This window comes from the organism of the source record quoted next, unplaced genomic scaffold, assembly GCF_019419815.1.
Source record: "Pyrus x bretschneideri cultivar Hongxiangsu unplaced genomic scaffold, Pyrus_bretschneideri_v1 Contig14, whole genome shotgun sequence".
Lineage (NCBI taxonomy): Eukaryota > Viridiplantae > Streptophyta > Magnoliopsida > Rosales > Rosaceae > Pyrus > Pyrus x bretschneideri.
In genome coordinates, this window is record NW_025999435.1 from 1,134,235 (window position 1) to 1,150,237 (window position 16,003).

Sequence of the window (16,003 nt, forward strand, 5' to 3'; positions counted from 1 at the left end):
AGCTAGGAACCGCATCCAAAATCTCCCAAAATATTAATACATGATGGGCAAGAGATGGGTTTTTGGGTTTAAACGACAAAACAAGATTACTTTTGCTCATATAATATTTGACGTGACGTATAAGTAATATGAACGTATATTGGATATTAGATACATATATTTTCCTCAAAGATAATGCGTATATATTATATAACTATAGTCTGCAACTAAACAAACAAATTACTTGAGTGTGGACATCTGCTCCAGTGAGCCTTTATTAGTTTTGCCCGTAGTTGTGTTTAATTTTAAATAAAAAAATTTAACCTCACAATGAACGATGAACGAATAAAATATTTGAATCTCTAGGATCATCCCAAAGAAGATCCGGATGAGATCCAAATCCAAAGTAGTGTGCTTTACTTTTTTTTTTTTTTTTTTTGGGTGAAGTCGCTAAGTTCAAAAAAGAGGAAACAAAATTTCAGTGGGGTGGGCCGCATTTCTTTAACACCCGCAACCGCAAGTGATCTAAACCTTCTCCAACTTCCTCTATAAAATGCACAGGTTATTCGCTCGTTCTCAAACCCTCACCGCCTTTTGAGTTTCGGCTTAAACCCTAGCCGCTCCATTTCTCTCTGAGGTAAACCCCATCCTAAACCCTAATTCTCGATCTCTCTCTCTCTGTATGCTATCGTAGTTTATCAATTCATGGTTTGTATGATTTGTTTTGTTTCTCATCTTTTTTATTGATTGTTTTTGTGGGAATATGAGTATGTGTTTTGTTCAGTGTTTTGGGTTGTATATGCTATGACCAGGAAGTTGTATGACTCTGTGATTTGGGTTGTTTATTTTGTGTGTTTAGCTACCGATCTGCTTGAAGAAAATGGTAGAAACCTAGACTCTGTTTTGTTTTTCAGTCAAATAGACTAGAAGAAGTTGAAAAGAGAGCACTTGCACTTTCCACCCTTTTACAATTTACAGAGATAAAAAATGGTTAGGTGTGTCAAACTATGGGGCTAAAGACTGTTTTCATTACTTTCTCTATAGAATGAGACTAAGGTTGTGAGACCCAAAATATTTCAAATGTGTTTGTGGTTCATGTGGAAATGTAAGACCCTTTGTTTTCTTGATGGACTGATTCTCCGTCTTATGCTTGTTAAAGAAATATATCCAGGGTCACTTAATATGTTAGTATACTTTTATTTACCATGTAGTGTTTTTTTTTTCCAAATTTTGATGCTTCTGTAGTGGTGAAAATAATTTTCAGTGTCGAATTGACTTGATTTTGGGTTGAGTCAGTTATTCATTTCCTGGTTTTGTAAGATTTGCTGGTTATTGATGCGCCCTTCTTGTCAGTGGATGTGCATTCATATTCAACCCTTTGTGCTACTGTTATGTTGTTTTTATAGTCAATATATGTTGTATTGAGCGAGCTTTTTGTTATGGTTTAACACAATTTTGCATGTTTGCTTTGGCACACACACACATATGTACTATTTTTATTTGCAATGTGTAACTATTGCAGCATCTAACAATCCACGCATGGAATTTTTGTTGCTTCTGTTGGATTAATGGTTACAGTGGAAATTATTTCTGGCGCAGGCTCTTGTGTTATCTGAAAACTGTGATCTTTCAAAATGGCTTTCTGTAACAAAATTGGGAGCCTCTTGAAGCATAACATTTCCCAGACTGGACAAGCACCCATGACAGCAATGCTTAATTCTGTGCGCTGCATGTCTTCCAAGCTTTTTGTTGGAGGTATATTATCTGACAATGTTGATTTATGACGTCAACTTACAGATACAGTAGCTTTATCATTGACATTTTGATTTAAATTGTTGCTTGTTAGGCCTTTCATTTGGAACTAATGATGAGTCTCTTAAGGAGGCATTCTCAAGCTTTGGTGATGTGACTGAGGGTAAGTTACGAAAGTGGTTTGTTAGTTATTGTCTGCTTACTGAAAGGCCACCATTTTCACCATAACATAATGTACTTTCGGTTTCTTCATTGTCACTATATTTAGTTTTGGTAGAGCATTATTCTTTCTATCCTTTGTTTTATGCTACTTCACAGTAAAGGGTTAGGCAAATGAAAGTTTGTTTATCAGGAATCTTAGTTCTTTTTATTTTATTTATATATAACACCAAAATTTTATTCAGGCTCTCTTGGTTTTCACCTGTTATTATTATTGATTCTACGATGCTTATGGTTAGTTCTAATAATGATGTCCATCAAGAGGTTTTTTTTTTTTTTTTTGCTTTTGCAATGTATACTTGGATCCTCTGCTTTTGCTGGTTGTCTTTTATGTTCTTTTGGTTCGCTAAAACGAGTTTAGTGTTTTTGATTTTCTGCATGTTGAGTAATGGGAATAGACTCTCTGGCAGTGAATAAAATAAACTGTCACCATATGATGCTGATATTTGGTTGTTTACTTTTTTCTGTCCTTCTCTTTGCGATATTACTACCATAAGAAGTTTCCTCAAGTGCTTGTAAGCTTAGTTGGGCGTCTTTTGATCTGTTGTTCCCTTCTCTAAGTACTGGAATTAACAATTGAATTTTGTATGTGCAGCAAGAGTTATCACGGACAGGGATACTGGAAGGTCTAGGGGTTTTGGATTTGTTAACTTTGCCAGTGATGATTCTGCCAGTTCAGCACTTTCTTCCATGGATGGCCAGGTGAGAATTTGAATTTTATCATTGAGGGGGCATGAATTGCATAAAAATAAATCATCCCGAATTTTGGGGTCCTATATGTGGATTCTGAGGGATATGGTCCCCTGTAAGATGTTAGTTTTGTCTTGTAATGATCTTCTTGCGACTATGGACTTGTTTGAATTTCAGGATTTGCACGGGCGAAACATTCGTGTCAGTTATGCCACTGAGCGAACTGGTCCTCGACCATTTAACGGTGGTGGTGGAGGGGGTGATTACCGTGGCGGCTATTGAACAATTGCTCGGTAAACAAAGAAAGTGGCTTTTAGGCTGTAGCCACAAGTCCCGTCTATATGCTTTTCTATGTTTAGTTCTAGAAGTGGTGTTGTTTCGTCATTTGGATTTATTAGCTTAATTCTGGGATTCTAGTTGTGCTGGTTATGGTTTTCATATGTAGTCAGCTGTGGAGATTGGCAGTAAAGCTTTTCATTTTGCATGATATCCAGCATTGTTGCTGAACATATGTCTGTGAAGGATTTTAGTAAGATTTCTACCGCTTTGTTTGAGCTCTAACAATGTTTTCATCGCGATGCATGCTTTGTTCGTACGTTGGCTTTGGTATTTGCAAATGTTGATCAGTGCTTACTGTGTTTCCACAGAAGTCGGGTGTTCGAGTAACACGCATCCGTTAGTTCATACTTTCACTTTCGTTTTCCTCTTTTGATGTGTCCATTCATTATGTTTGTTCCGTTTCATTTCTCTATGACGAGAAACTAAATGCGGATGAATTGTCGTTAGAGGTGTTATGAAACACTCGAACGCAAAGTAGCTAGTTCTTTGCGAGATGTTTTGTAGCAAAGAAATACTAAGAGGCAAGACAACAACGAATGGACCTTCAGTAGATGTTGTTTCTTTGTTTAGGCGTTTGTTTTTCTTGTTTGTTGGGCCTCACTAGTGTGTGTTTCTGTTGGGCATCGTTATTTTCTAGGTGAGTTGTGTTTCCTTTTGAGCTCTCGTTAGTACTGAATTTTCACTATTTCACATTTTAAGTTGTGGATTTGCATCGTAGTTAGAAATCATTTTAACTTTTTTTATTTAATATTATATACAAATAGTATCTGACGAAAATTGGTCGCACAATATACGATGAACGACTATGATGTAAAGATCCTCCCATAATGTGGATTCTGAGAGAATCGTCTTCCTTAAGTTATACATCTAACAAGAGTCGTTAGATCTTGTTCGGTTAAATGATCTATCAGTTCTTATTCAGATGTGTAATTTAAATGCGCCCTTTTAATGTGCACTAGAGAGAGCCTCTGCTGGTACAATGTATTCTGGTGTATAATTACTTTGTTTTAACACTTTTTATTTTCTTGGACCCTTTTAATATATATATATATATATATTTTTTTTTGTGTGTGGTTGTGAGAAGATTAGCATGGTGGTTGGAGAGGGTCATAATCCCACACAATTATGCAGTTAATTGTGTCGAAACAAACAAAAGCTGCTTTCCCTTTCTCCTTTACTTTTTGCCCTTTTCATGTTTTTTTCATGCTAATCTGTGCATGATTTAGCCCCACAAATTTGACTTATAAATCCCACGTCATTCCGCTTTGATTGGATAGAGATTCTATCAAGATTCAGAACTCAAGGATCAGACAATCTAGACCACTCAAATTTAATTCGACGATCATCACTAACTCCTTTTGTTGACCCATCTCGTATAAACAAGTACTCTGATTTCTCCTTCACGTAAACTAAGACTCCAAATTTTTTGGTCCTTAGATCCGGACACTAAGGTCCATAAAAGATCCAAATTCACGTTCTCCATGTCATTTCCTCGTGTGATCATATCAATGACAATTGGGATGTATTCACAGTATTTGAAGATAATTTTATGAGGTGATTTGAAGATTAATATATAATTTCGTAATTGTTTTGACGGTAACGGTTTTGTTTCAAGTGCATTTACAAATTTTACATAACACCTTTACTTTTCTTACGGTTGCAAAAATTATTTATTATGCGAAAATCAAAGACTACACATAAGTACGATTTAATCCATGATTTTCTGACGTGGTATTTATCTTTGGTTGGTTGTGCCAAAAAAGCTCCACATGGAATGATATAAGAGTGCAACTTGGACGAGTTAGATGGTCAACCAAACTTAAAGCAATATTCACAATTTGGATTTGGGTTGGGTTTGGGCATACTTGGATTGGGTTTGAGTTTGCTCAATTTTGTTGAGTTCAATCTTTTAACACCTTATATTGCAAGATTTTTCAACTTTTGAAGTGGAGATCATTTTTAAATTTCAACCATGTGAAGTTAAATAAAATTACAAGAGACAGCCAAAGTTTCAACCAAAAGAAACGTAAAAACAACATTATTATTCATTGTTCAAATGAAACCTAACAACAAACTTCAAGTATAGCGATCTCAAAACTTGTATCTAACTCATATAATATAAAGTTGGATGGGTAATATTTGCATGAGCAAATTTGGGATAAAATAGGGTTTGGTTTGAGTTGACATGGGATGGTAAGACATCAACCCAATCAAGTTGAATCATTGATTAATTAAGGTCAAGTTGAGTTTGGGTTGACATGGGAGGGTAAGACATCAACCCAATCCAACTGAATCAATCATCAAGGTTGAGGTTGAGTTTTGTTTGGGCGGGTTGTTGCTTCATTCTAACGAGCCAAATTGGATTTGAAATCGTGTTGGGTATGGGCGGATTTGGGTTTACCCAACCCAAGGCAACCCCTAGTATGGTGGGTTGATTCTCAATGCTCCGCTTTTATACCATGCTTGGGCATGAACTATTTTAGATTTTTTTAGAGGTCGAACCTCGCTTAGTTTAGGTTTTTCTTCCCCATTTATAGGGGTGGACAGGTTTTTAAGTTTGTTTTAATTCCCAGAATATAGAATTGAACCGAATGTTAGCTTAGTTTGGTCCAATCATTGAGAGGGGCAGAGAGGTACAAGGGATGACGACAGGAAAAGGGAGAGATTGTAAGAGGAGAAAGAGGTGGAAAAAGAGGTGAGGAAGAGGGGAAGAGAAAATTTTACTCGTTGTGCTGATTCAAATGCCAACAACTCGAACAAGAGTAATATTGGAGAGATTAAATTTATGGACAAAATGATATGATAGTTGATGATTTAATTATAACTTAACCGTTGATAAATGTACTTATTTCCTATTGGTAACACATTATTTAGTTTACAACTTTGTCTACAAATTTGATCTCCCTAACATTACTCCTCTTACAACGTTTGCCCCATTTTGGCTAAATCTACAAGTGACACGGGCAAGACATTTTCTTTTACAAGAAGCGATAGTAATTTTCATTAACACACAATAACACAAACACACGATAACATAGTTATATGGGTTGCCGTATGAGTACCTATACATAAATGTAGAGATAATTTGCAGAATTAGCATAATAGTAAACTCCTAATTCACAAGAACAAGCAACTTCGTACCAGCACAAGCACTCCGGTACAAATCCGTCACAAAGACTGCAGACGTAGTAAGCCTATACTAAGGCACATGCAATGTCATTGTTGGCAAGTGAGACTATAAAAATCATCACCGACAAGCGAGACCTGCAAAAACCATCATTGCTAAGCAAGACTATATCACTCACTAAATGAGACATCACCCGCTAAAGGTGGGACATACGAAACAAACACTGATCTGAGAACGGAGTTCACCAACGTCTCATCTCCATTGGTTTGGTCCTCTCCATGTGAGATGATGATGTATCTGTAAGATTTGCCGCTAGCCCAAGCAAGGCGAAGCCGCCACATAAGCTTTAAAGAGAGTTTTGGGTTGAGCTGAAGATCTTTGATGGGTTTGATTAAAGTGTCACTTGAAGTTTGTAATCGTAGAGATTGAATTTGTCCTGAGCTTGGAGATCGCTACCTCTATATTTATAGGCGTCCAGAGAAGCATTCTTGATCTTATCGCTACTCTGAGTGAGAGTAGATCGGTCATTGACAATGACAATAACTGCATTTCATGGTTGGTGGCCATCTTTGCGTTTTTTGGCCCTCATAAGATGCTATGTTGTCGTTTTAATGTATATGGTGACGCATTCACCTAGTGCTTTTACGGAGTTGTGAGATTTTCGAGCTTGGTTGCTTACGTGCCAGACGGCTCTTCAGGAGAGGATGAGTCCAAACCCCCAAGGGATGTGCTGGGAAGGGGTCATCCCGAGCCTTAGTGAGCCTACTCGAGTTGGGTTTTGTTGTTGGTGGGGCCGGTGCGCCTTCACTTAAATAAAATTCGATTGGCCATATAGTAGGTCTTATTTTTATTTATCGAAAGGGATCCTCTTTGGATTCCTTCCTTCTAATCCACCAAGTTTGGAGATTCGGACCATTGAAATTTGATCTAACAACTACAAATAGGGGTTCACTTTAAAGGTTATAATAACTTTAGCCGTTAGATCAAATTTCAATGATTCGAATCTGCAGATTTGATGGATTAGAAGAAAGAGATCCGAAGAGTATCCTTTCCTTTATTTATGACCCAAACACGTTGACATCTATCTTGAGTGAAAATAAAGAAAAATAAAAAGTTGCTAATGGGAGGCATTGAAAATGTTTAAAGGCATCTGATATATTCTGACTTTTAAATGAAGCATGCTAGTAAACCCATTATAGGTAGGAAAGCATAAACAGGACCTCATGCTAGTATATCAGACTTGTGCTTTTCAATGGCTGACGAAATATTTGCTGATTAAGATATAGAATTTTAGATGTTACTTAATTGGTACAACGGTTTAGTGATATTCTCTTCACTTGTAAGTAAGAGGCCTTAGGTTTGATTCTCGCCAAAAGCGAATTTAAACCACATTATTGTTAGCACATTGTGAGGCTAGCCCACCCCTTGTAGATAATATCATTTGTTCAAAAAAAAATATATATATATATATATAGAATTTCAGATAAATTTTTGTATTTTATATATTCAAAAAATTAATTTAAAGTGTCAATTACAAGGTTTTATTCCTAATTACACTGAGATCTTTTACAATAATATTTTACTCACGGTGCGCTAAAAGTTGATCAAGTTAGAATAATATCTATTTTAGAGCCCGTCTCACTGAAATTTTGGCATATCCCTACTTCTTTGGTGATTTAAATGATAATTAACTTAAAGCTCAGTATTTCAAACTGAATAATAAATATAATCAAAGAGAAATGAAAGGGGGACCCTCTTAAAATGGGACATCTCCATGAAATCTCTGTCATCTCACATATTAATGTTAATTCTCATACCAACGTTATAAAACATTGTGACAGCATTAACATTTCTCATGATCAAATTAGCAAAAGCATTAAGCAATGTCTTACTTACCGGGGAAGTCAACATGTTAAACCTCATCTCTCTCATCACAAAATTCCCTTAGATTCTAAAACTAGATCTACACTATTCATTGACCTTGAAAATGATAGAAAGCCAAATAATTTTATTTGAAAGTGACCTGGCTTTCTTCCTCAGTTAAATCATTACAAAGATTTTGGAAAAAAAAAAAACTAAACTAAACTAATGAAGGGGATAACGAAAAGACCAGAAGCCAATGGTGGTTCAGCAGCCAAGGAGACTTTCCAAACAATGAAGAGGAGTTTTTCTTTAAAACACTCCGAGGTACGAAATTTCGTACTTATGATCAAACGTTAATATTATAAATTAATTTGTAAATTTTTTTTGTAAAAATTCAATAAAATATGATATTATTTTTAGTCTCAAATTGTATAAAAATAAATGGACGAATTTAATTAAAATATTATAAACTATCTATCTATCTACTATAACAATTAATTAAACAACTATAGTTTTAATTAATTTTTTTTGCTTAAATAATTTTTATAAGGTAATTAATAATATAAACGATTTTAATCATACGTGCGGAGTTCTAGACCCTAAGCCATTCCTCTATATTTTATGCCACCGACCATTTCTTCAACCTTTTATTACCTTTTTGGGGAGTTGAACTTCAACCTTAATAAAAATTAGAAATTAGAATGACAAAATGTCTGTACATAGTAACGGAGGCAAACAGGTGCTACTTACGGGAGACTATTATTATAAGCGCATCGCATGGGTATATGAACACATTCCATGGATTCCTCCACACCATGCGGGCTCAAAACCAGATTGGAATGGATGACACAGTTTCAGCAATTTAAATATTTGGTGTTTCGAGTAATCCATTATGTATTTTTATTTATAAAGTATTACTTTAGAAAGGTTTTGTTGTATTATATATAATGCAGATGACGTTTTTCGCATTGGTAGAAAAGCAATCATGCATATGTATCAGAATGCGAGTTCCATCTTCACCGATTCCTTTTCCCCCTAACAACTAACAACTAGCAACTAATGTTAACCTTAAACCATTAATCCAACGATCATATGATTTCATATTTGGATTTTTGGTAGACATAATCTTTGAGAAAAGTTTCAAAAGACAGACAGTTCAGTGAAATAATTTACGGAATGAGCCCACAAAAACTTTTGTAAAAAATAGTGCCGCGAATCCGTCCCATTATATATAATGATTTTTGAGTCTTTTAGAATAATCAAGATATTAGATCGTCTTATTCATATCAGATCTGTATATTAATGCTTCTAAACCAAAATTCTATTGACTATCGAAGTCAAATTAGTTTATCCATAGCTAAGGTTATTATACATATTTTGCAAGTGTTGAGGCTCTAATGATTTAGTTTATTCATAAACTATACAATTATCCGGTCGTTGGTATTATTTAATTAATCAAAAGTCATCCCATTTATTGAATAATTCTCTTATAATTAGGTTACAGATCCATTGCTGGGGTTCCCATTGACTTGGTCATCGTGGTTTATTAACCAACGATTCATGTGTTGACCGATTTGGAGAGATGGAAAGAATTAGATGAAATCATCAGTCTCACTTAGGCTAAGCTGTACCAAGAAATCCAAGTTTCGTGATATATATATATTCAACTAGCTTACACCCTCAACTGTCAAATAACTGAGAATCATTGACCCGAAAGGGTCCGAACAATCCTTAAAAAATAAGGTTTTTGGAACTGGATCTAACTGCCTTATGTCAAAAAAGCTCATTGAGTCATGGCTCATGTATAGTAAGAGGAAGAAATTTACTGTCAAGAAACCCTAGCTTGATTATAGTGGTGTGGTATGGGATTAATGGATGCCAAGACTAAGAGTAAGTGGAGTTAGGTTTGATGGATGTTAAGAGTAGAAATATACGTCCTCTTTTGGCTTCTACAAAGGGTTTAGTTGTCACATATATATTGTCCTTTTTTATGCCAAATAGTTACAAATATATATATATATTTTTTTTTTAATAAAAGGTGGCATATGTTTCATTCAAAGCCAGGCAAAGGCTAGACAATACAAGGTAAAGAGGCATCGTCCTCAAGAATATCACAACTTATAATAGGAGGTTCATCTAATCAAGTACAATCACCTCAAGAATGGAGTGCAAAACGAACAATTCGATGTACAACAATATTTGTTTGGAGGCAGAATGTGTAAGTTGTCTTCTAATTTGGAGGAAGAATATGGAAGTTGTCTTCTAACTTTGAGGATTGAGATGGAGTATTCTGAGCAGGTTGATGCAAAGAACTTATCCTCACTAATCCCACCGTTTTCAAAGGGAGAATATGGTTCTTTAGATCATATGAAAGAAGTAAAACCATAGATATTGACGGAAAACTTAAGGATTTCATTGCGGTTTGACTGGATACATTACGAATGTCATTTTGTTTTCAAATTGAATGTAACATGTCACATTTCCATGAACCTGCTTGGCAAACTTGTTGCATTCTCAAGAATGTACTTACCAACATAAAATATATTTCTCACTCAGTCTCGTACAATTAATTATCTAACATAAGTAAAATAAAAATGCTACTCTTATCATATTAAGGCTTTTTAGCTAAAATAGTCATTGAAATTGACAAAACTTCTTACTTTAGTCCATGAAATTTGAAATCGATAACATTAATCCCTGAGTTTGTCCATTATTTGATGGTGAATAAACTCAGATACAATTTTTATTGATTTCAAATATCGGGACAAAAAAAAAGAAATTATAATACATTTGTCATACTTTATTTATTTCATTTCTCTAATAAAACAAGATTCACATATATTGTTTGGTCTTATCTCTGTTATACTCCAAAGAAACAAAAGTCGAAACAAAAAGTACTGCACCTCCTGGAATGAACGGTCAAAGGACAGGCGGGGGTGTCAGTAAGTGCAGGAAAAAAGTTCTTGACTGTTCCTCTCAAAGGAATTATCAAATGCTTCTTTTCGTTCCACCTTCTGCGATTCTCAATCATATGGTGATTGTTACGTTAAAATGAACACATGTCAAAGATATACAATTTGTATATTACGAGTTCATTGTTATCGTGACGTCTAGTACTAATAACATAAGAATAAGAGAAAAAAATTAACATATATTTTTGTATTATTATCATGGATCGCTACATGTTCATGCATCCGTGTCATGTAAGTCATTGTCAGATAAATGAATACTTTGTATAGAACAGATTTATCACTGTGATTTTTGTTCAATAATATAATATCATGTTGATAAAAACTTGCTCAGAATATTATTTTATTAGAGTAGGATATCATAATATGAATCCATTTCATATAAATCTTCTTTTAAGAATACTTAGGGATTAGTGTTGGCATGAGATGGTTGAAATTGAATGACCAAAACGTAAAACCTTATGAATATTGGCTGACCTGAAACTTCTAGCGTCCATTGAAGTCGATGTGGAGAGTTAGAAGTCTGCAGGAAGCAACTTTGAACGCCTATAGTCTTCTACAAAGCACTCACCATTGTCAACTCACTCAATGGAAAGTACGTTATACGTAATCAGTGTTGGTGAATAATATCAAGACATTAATGACATTAACTTGCATTTTAAAACACAACGATCAACGAAGTAATTATATGTGATTTCATGTAATCGTGGTATTAGACCCTAATTACATTTTCATGATTTGTAGGATAGTTTAAGGTTAATTTATGTTTGAATTCAAATCCAATAATTAGTAGATAGAACTCTTTCTCAAGAAGCCAACAACAACATAATATTCTTATCAAAAGCAAAAAGAAAAAGGAAATTACTTTACAGGTCTTCATTTCAACTCAATAATTTTGATGCTGCCACATGGATGGGGCAGAACTAAAAAACAAAATAAAATTTCAGACTCAATTTAAAAAAAAAAAAAAAGTAATGATATTCTTACCACAATTTTATATCATATTTATTTACCATTTTAGATGGCAGATGAATTGGATAAGTTACATCATTTAATTTCAATCTTTTTATTAATTAAAACACTTAAATAATCTTAGGTGGTAGAATGAGAGTCCTCGTATACCATAATCATCATTTAATTAACAATCTTTTTATTAATTATTGATTAACATTTTGAAATTAAATGCTAATTAATTGAAAAGATGTGGTTGTTCACATCAGATGTGCCACTTAAAGTGGTACATAATTGTGATACAAAAATATGGTAAGAATATTATTATTGATAAAATAAAAAATAAAAAATAAAAAAAACATTGATGCCATGGCTAATATCTAGAATATCCAATTTTTAATAAAAAAGAACTTAGTTATGCAGGGAACACGAGTTGAATAAGCATATGTAACTTGTGTGGCTGAGTATTTCTCACCGACAGATCTTAAACCCACTTCAGTGAATTTTTTCTTGGTCAAAAACCAACTAAATTAACCATGTACACTATGTGCTTAGCACTTAGGTTTGGCAATTTCTTACACTATATGTTAATTTAACACAAAATTATTAGAAAAGAATGGGTTTCGAGCTAATTTGTGACTTGGATTGTTATTGGGTAACCTGTTAACGAGTTAGGTTGTTATTAGGTCACCCGTTAAGAACTCGATAAGATATCGTTTGCCAGATCTAGACATTAGATATGACAATTTTTTACATGACTCGTTAACTGGACTCGAAACGACACGACCCATTAACGTGTCGGGTCGTTATTGGGTCATCTGTTAAGAACCTGTTAATCTTAATGGGTTTGACACAACACGACTGGTTAAGATAATGGATATGATAAAAAAACGACAAACAAGACCCATTTGTCAGGCTTACTAGCACTATGTGATATTGACTACAACCATAGTGATTTTGGCATTTTCAATTTAGCTTGTTTTGAACCAATATAATAAACTTTTAAGTTTACTATTGGAAGTGCAAGTAGCCAAACGGGAGTGCCAAAATTACTACGCAATAGAAATACAAGTATTTGTACCATATGAATAAGGTAGTGTTGAATAAATACTTGTAGCTTTCTTTTCATTGTTTTTAAGCCTTTTATACTTTGTCGTCAGGCAGGTACCTTTCCGCAATTCATTTCAGATGTCCCAAAATTCCTTTTCCTAATTAGAATTTAGAAGCCCTTACTTTCCAATTTGTTTCTTCTTTTATACATGTAGTAATCAACATGATTAGGGAATATATTGCCCTCTTTCTTCTTTTTGACCTCTTTTGGGAATGTGAAAATCTTATTTTTAATAGTCGAATCAGCTAGACTGTTCGATTCACGTCAAAAAAAGAGAAGTCCCTTTGCATTTGAGTAACGATAAATTTTTCTTTTGCTGCAAAGTCTCCCAAATTAATCAACAAGTGCTGTAGAGAGACATCCCTACCCTCTTTCATTATTGATGATCATCTCCAAAGCAAAACTAATTAAGACCTCCCCTCCACTTGCGACCCATAGAATTGAGAGATTTTCTATATGATTGACGGAACGGTATGTCGTATGTTATTAAACAAGTAGAGTGATAAGTTTTTCTTCAAATATCCTTCAATTTGTATAATGACATATGACTATGTGACCCTGTTCCAGACATAATAAAAAATCTGGCCACGAAACCAAAGCCAAATTATACATGATGACCACCAAAGAAACAACAAAAGCAAGAGAATAGTTAAACAAGTTAATTGAATCAAATAAACAAATAAAATTAAAAAATTAAGGGAAAAAAAAAAAGAAAAATGAAAAGAAGAAGCAAAGGCAAAGAAGATTCTTGATGTCATTGTTTCTTGTTACAATCACAATTTCTTTATACCAAATCCAATGGCTGAGATCTACAACCTTTCCAGTAGACCCCACCACACATTATTACAAACCTCCTCCCCCCATGTTTCCAGATCTACACCTTCCCCCATATTTTTCCTAAACATTTTTATCTTCTTCTTCTTCTTCTATATGAAATTATATATGATACATCAAGAACAGCTGCAACATTTTGGATCCAATTACATCCAGGAACACACACCCAAATTACTTTTAAAAAAAGTCCCAAAAAAAAAAAAAGTAAAAACGGAATTTAATTCAACAAAAAATTTAGACAAAGGCCATGTGATCAGTGACGAGGATGATTTAATCAACCGGATTCGTCGGTTAGCTGACTGCCCTTCTTACCGCTGTCCATTTCCTTTTTTACCCTCGACTCGATCCCGTAATAACTGACGTACCACTTGACGAACTTCCTCAGCCCGCTGGCCAAATCCGTGGTGGGTTTGTACCCAAAGTCCTTGTACGCCAGGGTCACATTGGCGTGCGTGTAGGGCACGTCCCCGTTTCTCGGCATCTTGATCACGTGCTTCTTCGCCTTCGTGCTTAGAAGCCCTTCCAGTATCGACACCAGTTTCCCCACCGGCACCGGCGACGTGTTGCCGAGGTTGTAAATTCGCAGCTGGGCGGGGCCTTTCTTTTTGCCCCCACTTCCCGTGCTTTTTTGGGCTGTGTCCAACGCTCCCAGGCACCCTTTTACGACGTCGTCAATGTACGTGAAGTCACGTGCTACTTCCTTGTCGTCCACTGTTTTGTAGACGTCGATCGGTTTACCCTGCAGTATGTCCTTGGTGAAAAAGAAATACGCCATGTCGGGTCTCCCCCACGGTCCGTACACGGTAAAAAATCTTAAGCCGGTGAGGGAAAGCCCGTAAATATGATTGTAAGTGTGGGCGATTTCCTCACCGGCTTTTTTTGTTGCCGCGTAGAGACTGGCCGGTTGGTCAGTCCTGTGCAGCTCGGAAAACGGGTTGTCAGTGTTGAGCCCGTAGACTGAGCTGGAGGAGGCCCAGATAATGGAGGGCTGAGGATTTGCTCTTTTTGCCACTTCGAGGAGATTGACGAACCCGGCAATGTTGGAGCTCACGTACGACTGCGGGTTCTGCATAGCGTACCGGACGCCCGCTTGGGCCGCCAGGTGCAGGATGTGAGTGAACGGCACCACATCGAACAGCTTCGTCAGCAGTGGCTCGTCGTTCAAGTCGCCCTCCACGACGAAGACCTCATGCTTCTTCAGCAGGGCCTGCCTCGACCGCTTTAGCGAAGGGTCGTAGTAGGAGTTGAAGTTGTCGAGTCCCAGAACTCCATCGCCCCGCTTTTTTAAGGCGAGGGAGCAGTGAGACCCGACAAAGCCGGCCGCGCCGGTGACCAGCACCGACATGCCGTTGGGGCGTCTAGGAGTAGCAGACTTGCGGACCTGCTTTTCCCAAGCAGTCCCTCCCACTCCCCCACCGTAGAAAGCGGAGGAGAGAAAGTTGTGAGTGGTGTGGACGTGGTTGGCCCCACCGCCGACGTGATCGGAAAGCGGAGGGTAGTTGAGGGTGAAGAATAAGATGAGGACGAGGGCGACGAGAAGGGTGGCGCGGAAGAGGAGCTTGGAGGAGGCGTTGAGGAGCTTGGTGCTGTTGACCCTGCGGAGGTAGCTGTTGTAGCGCTCCAGCTTTATGGTCTTGCTTGTATCTGGCGGAGAAGCCATTGCCGAAAACATACACCAAAATATACAGAGAATCCAAAATCCAAAGTATATATGAATCAATATACGAAAATATATGTACCCACTACCCAAATTGTGTAAAAACAAAAGAAAGGGTTTTGTGCTTCGGGACAGAAGAGACGGATCTAAAGACAAACGAAGGGACTCGGAGCTGAAATGTGAATGAGCCCTGAATTTGTGAGGAGTGCAGAGAGATTAATATAAAGATGATGAGAGAGAGAGAGAGAGAGAGAGAGAGAGAGGGAGGGGTGGTTGTTGGTTGGAGACCACTTTCTTTTTCTTTCTTAATTACTCGCTTACAGATAGAAAGTGAGAGGGAGCTGGATAATTTGACGATGAGATGGGCCCTCGTTATTGTGATTATTACTAAAATGCCACTTGATTTGGAAATTTATTGAATTTAGAAATGCCAGCTATATTTGTCTGTACGAAAAAAAAAAACCCTCGAGACCATGTTGTCCACACACACGTATCCAGGTTTGAACACTCTG

General features: G+C 36.3%; 2 protein-coding genes across 2 annotated transcripts; one reads left to right on the plus strand and one right to left on the minus strand.

The window, feature by feature from the left end:
- Positions 1-458: 458 nt before the first annotated feature.
- Positions 459-3,201, plus strand: LOC103962554 (glycine-rich RNA-binding protein 4, mitochondrial). The gene is made up of 5 exons (XM_009375268.3): positions 459-616; positions 1,579-1,734; positions 1,826-1,894; positions 2,546-2,652; positions 2,818-3,201. Exons 2-5 carry the CDS (start codon positions 1,614-1,616, stop codon positions 2,920-2,922), a joined length of 402 nt encoding a protein of 133 aa, XP_009373543.1. The 5' UTR covers positions 459-616; positions 1,579-1,613; the 3' UTR covers positions 2,923-3,201.
- Positions 3,202-13,717: 10,516 nt separating this feature from the next.
- LOC103962555 (UDP-glucuronate 4-epimerase 6) lies at positions 13,718-15,634 on the minus strand. Its single transcript, XM_009375270.3, has one exon. It carries the CDS (start codon positions 15,504-15,506, stop codon positions 14,109-14,111), a length of 1,398 nt encoding a protein of 465 aa, XP_009373545.1. The 5' UTR covers positions 15,507-15,634; the 3' UTR covers positions 13,718-14,108.
- Positions 15,635-16,003: the final 369 nt, after the last annotated feature.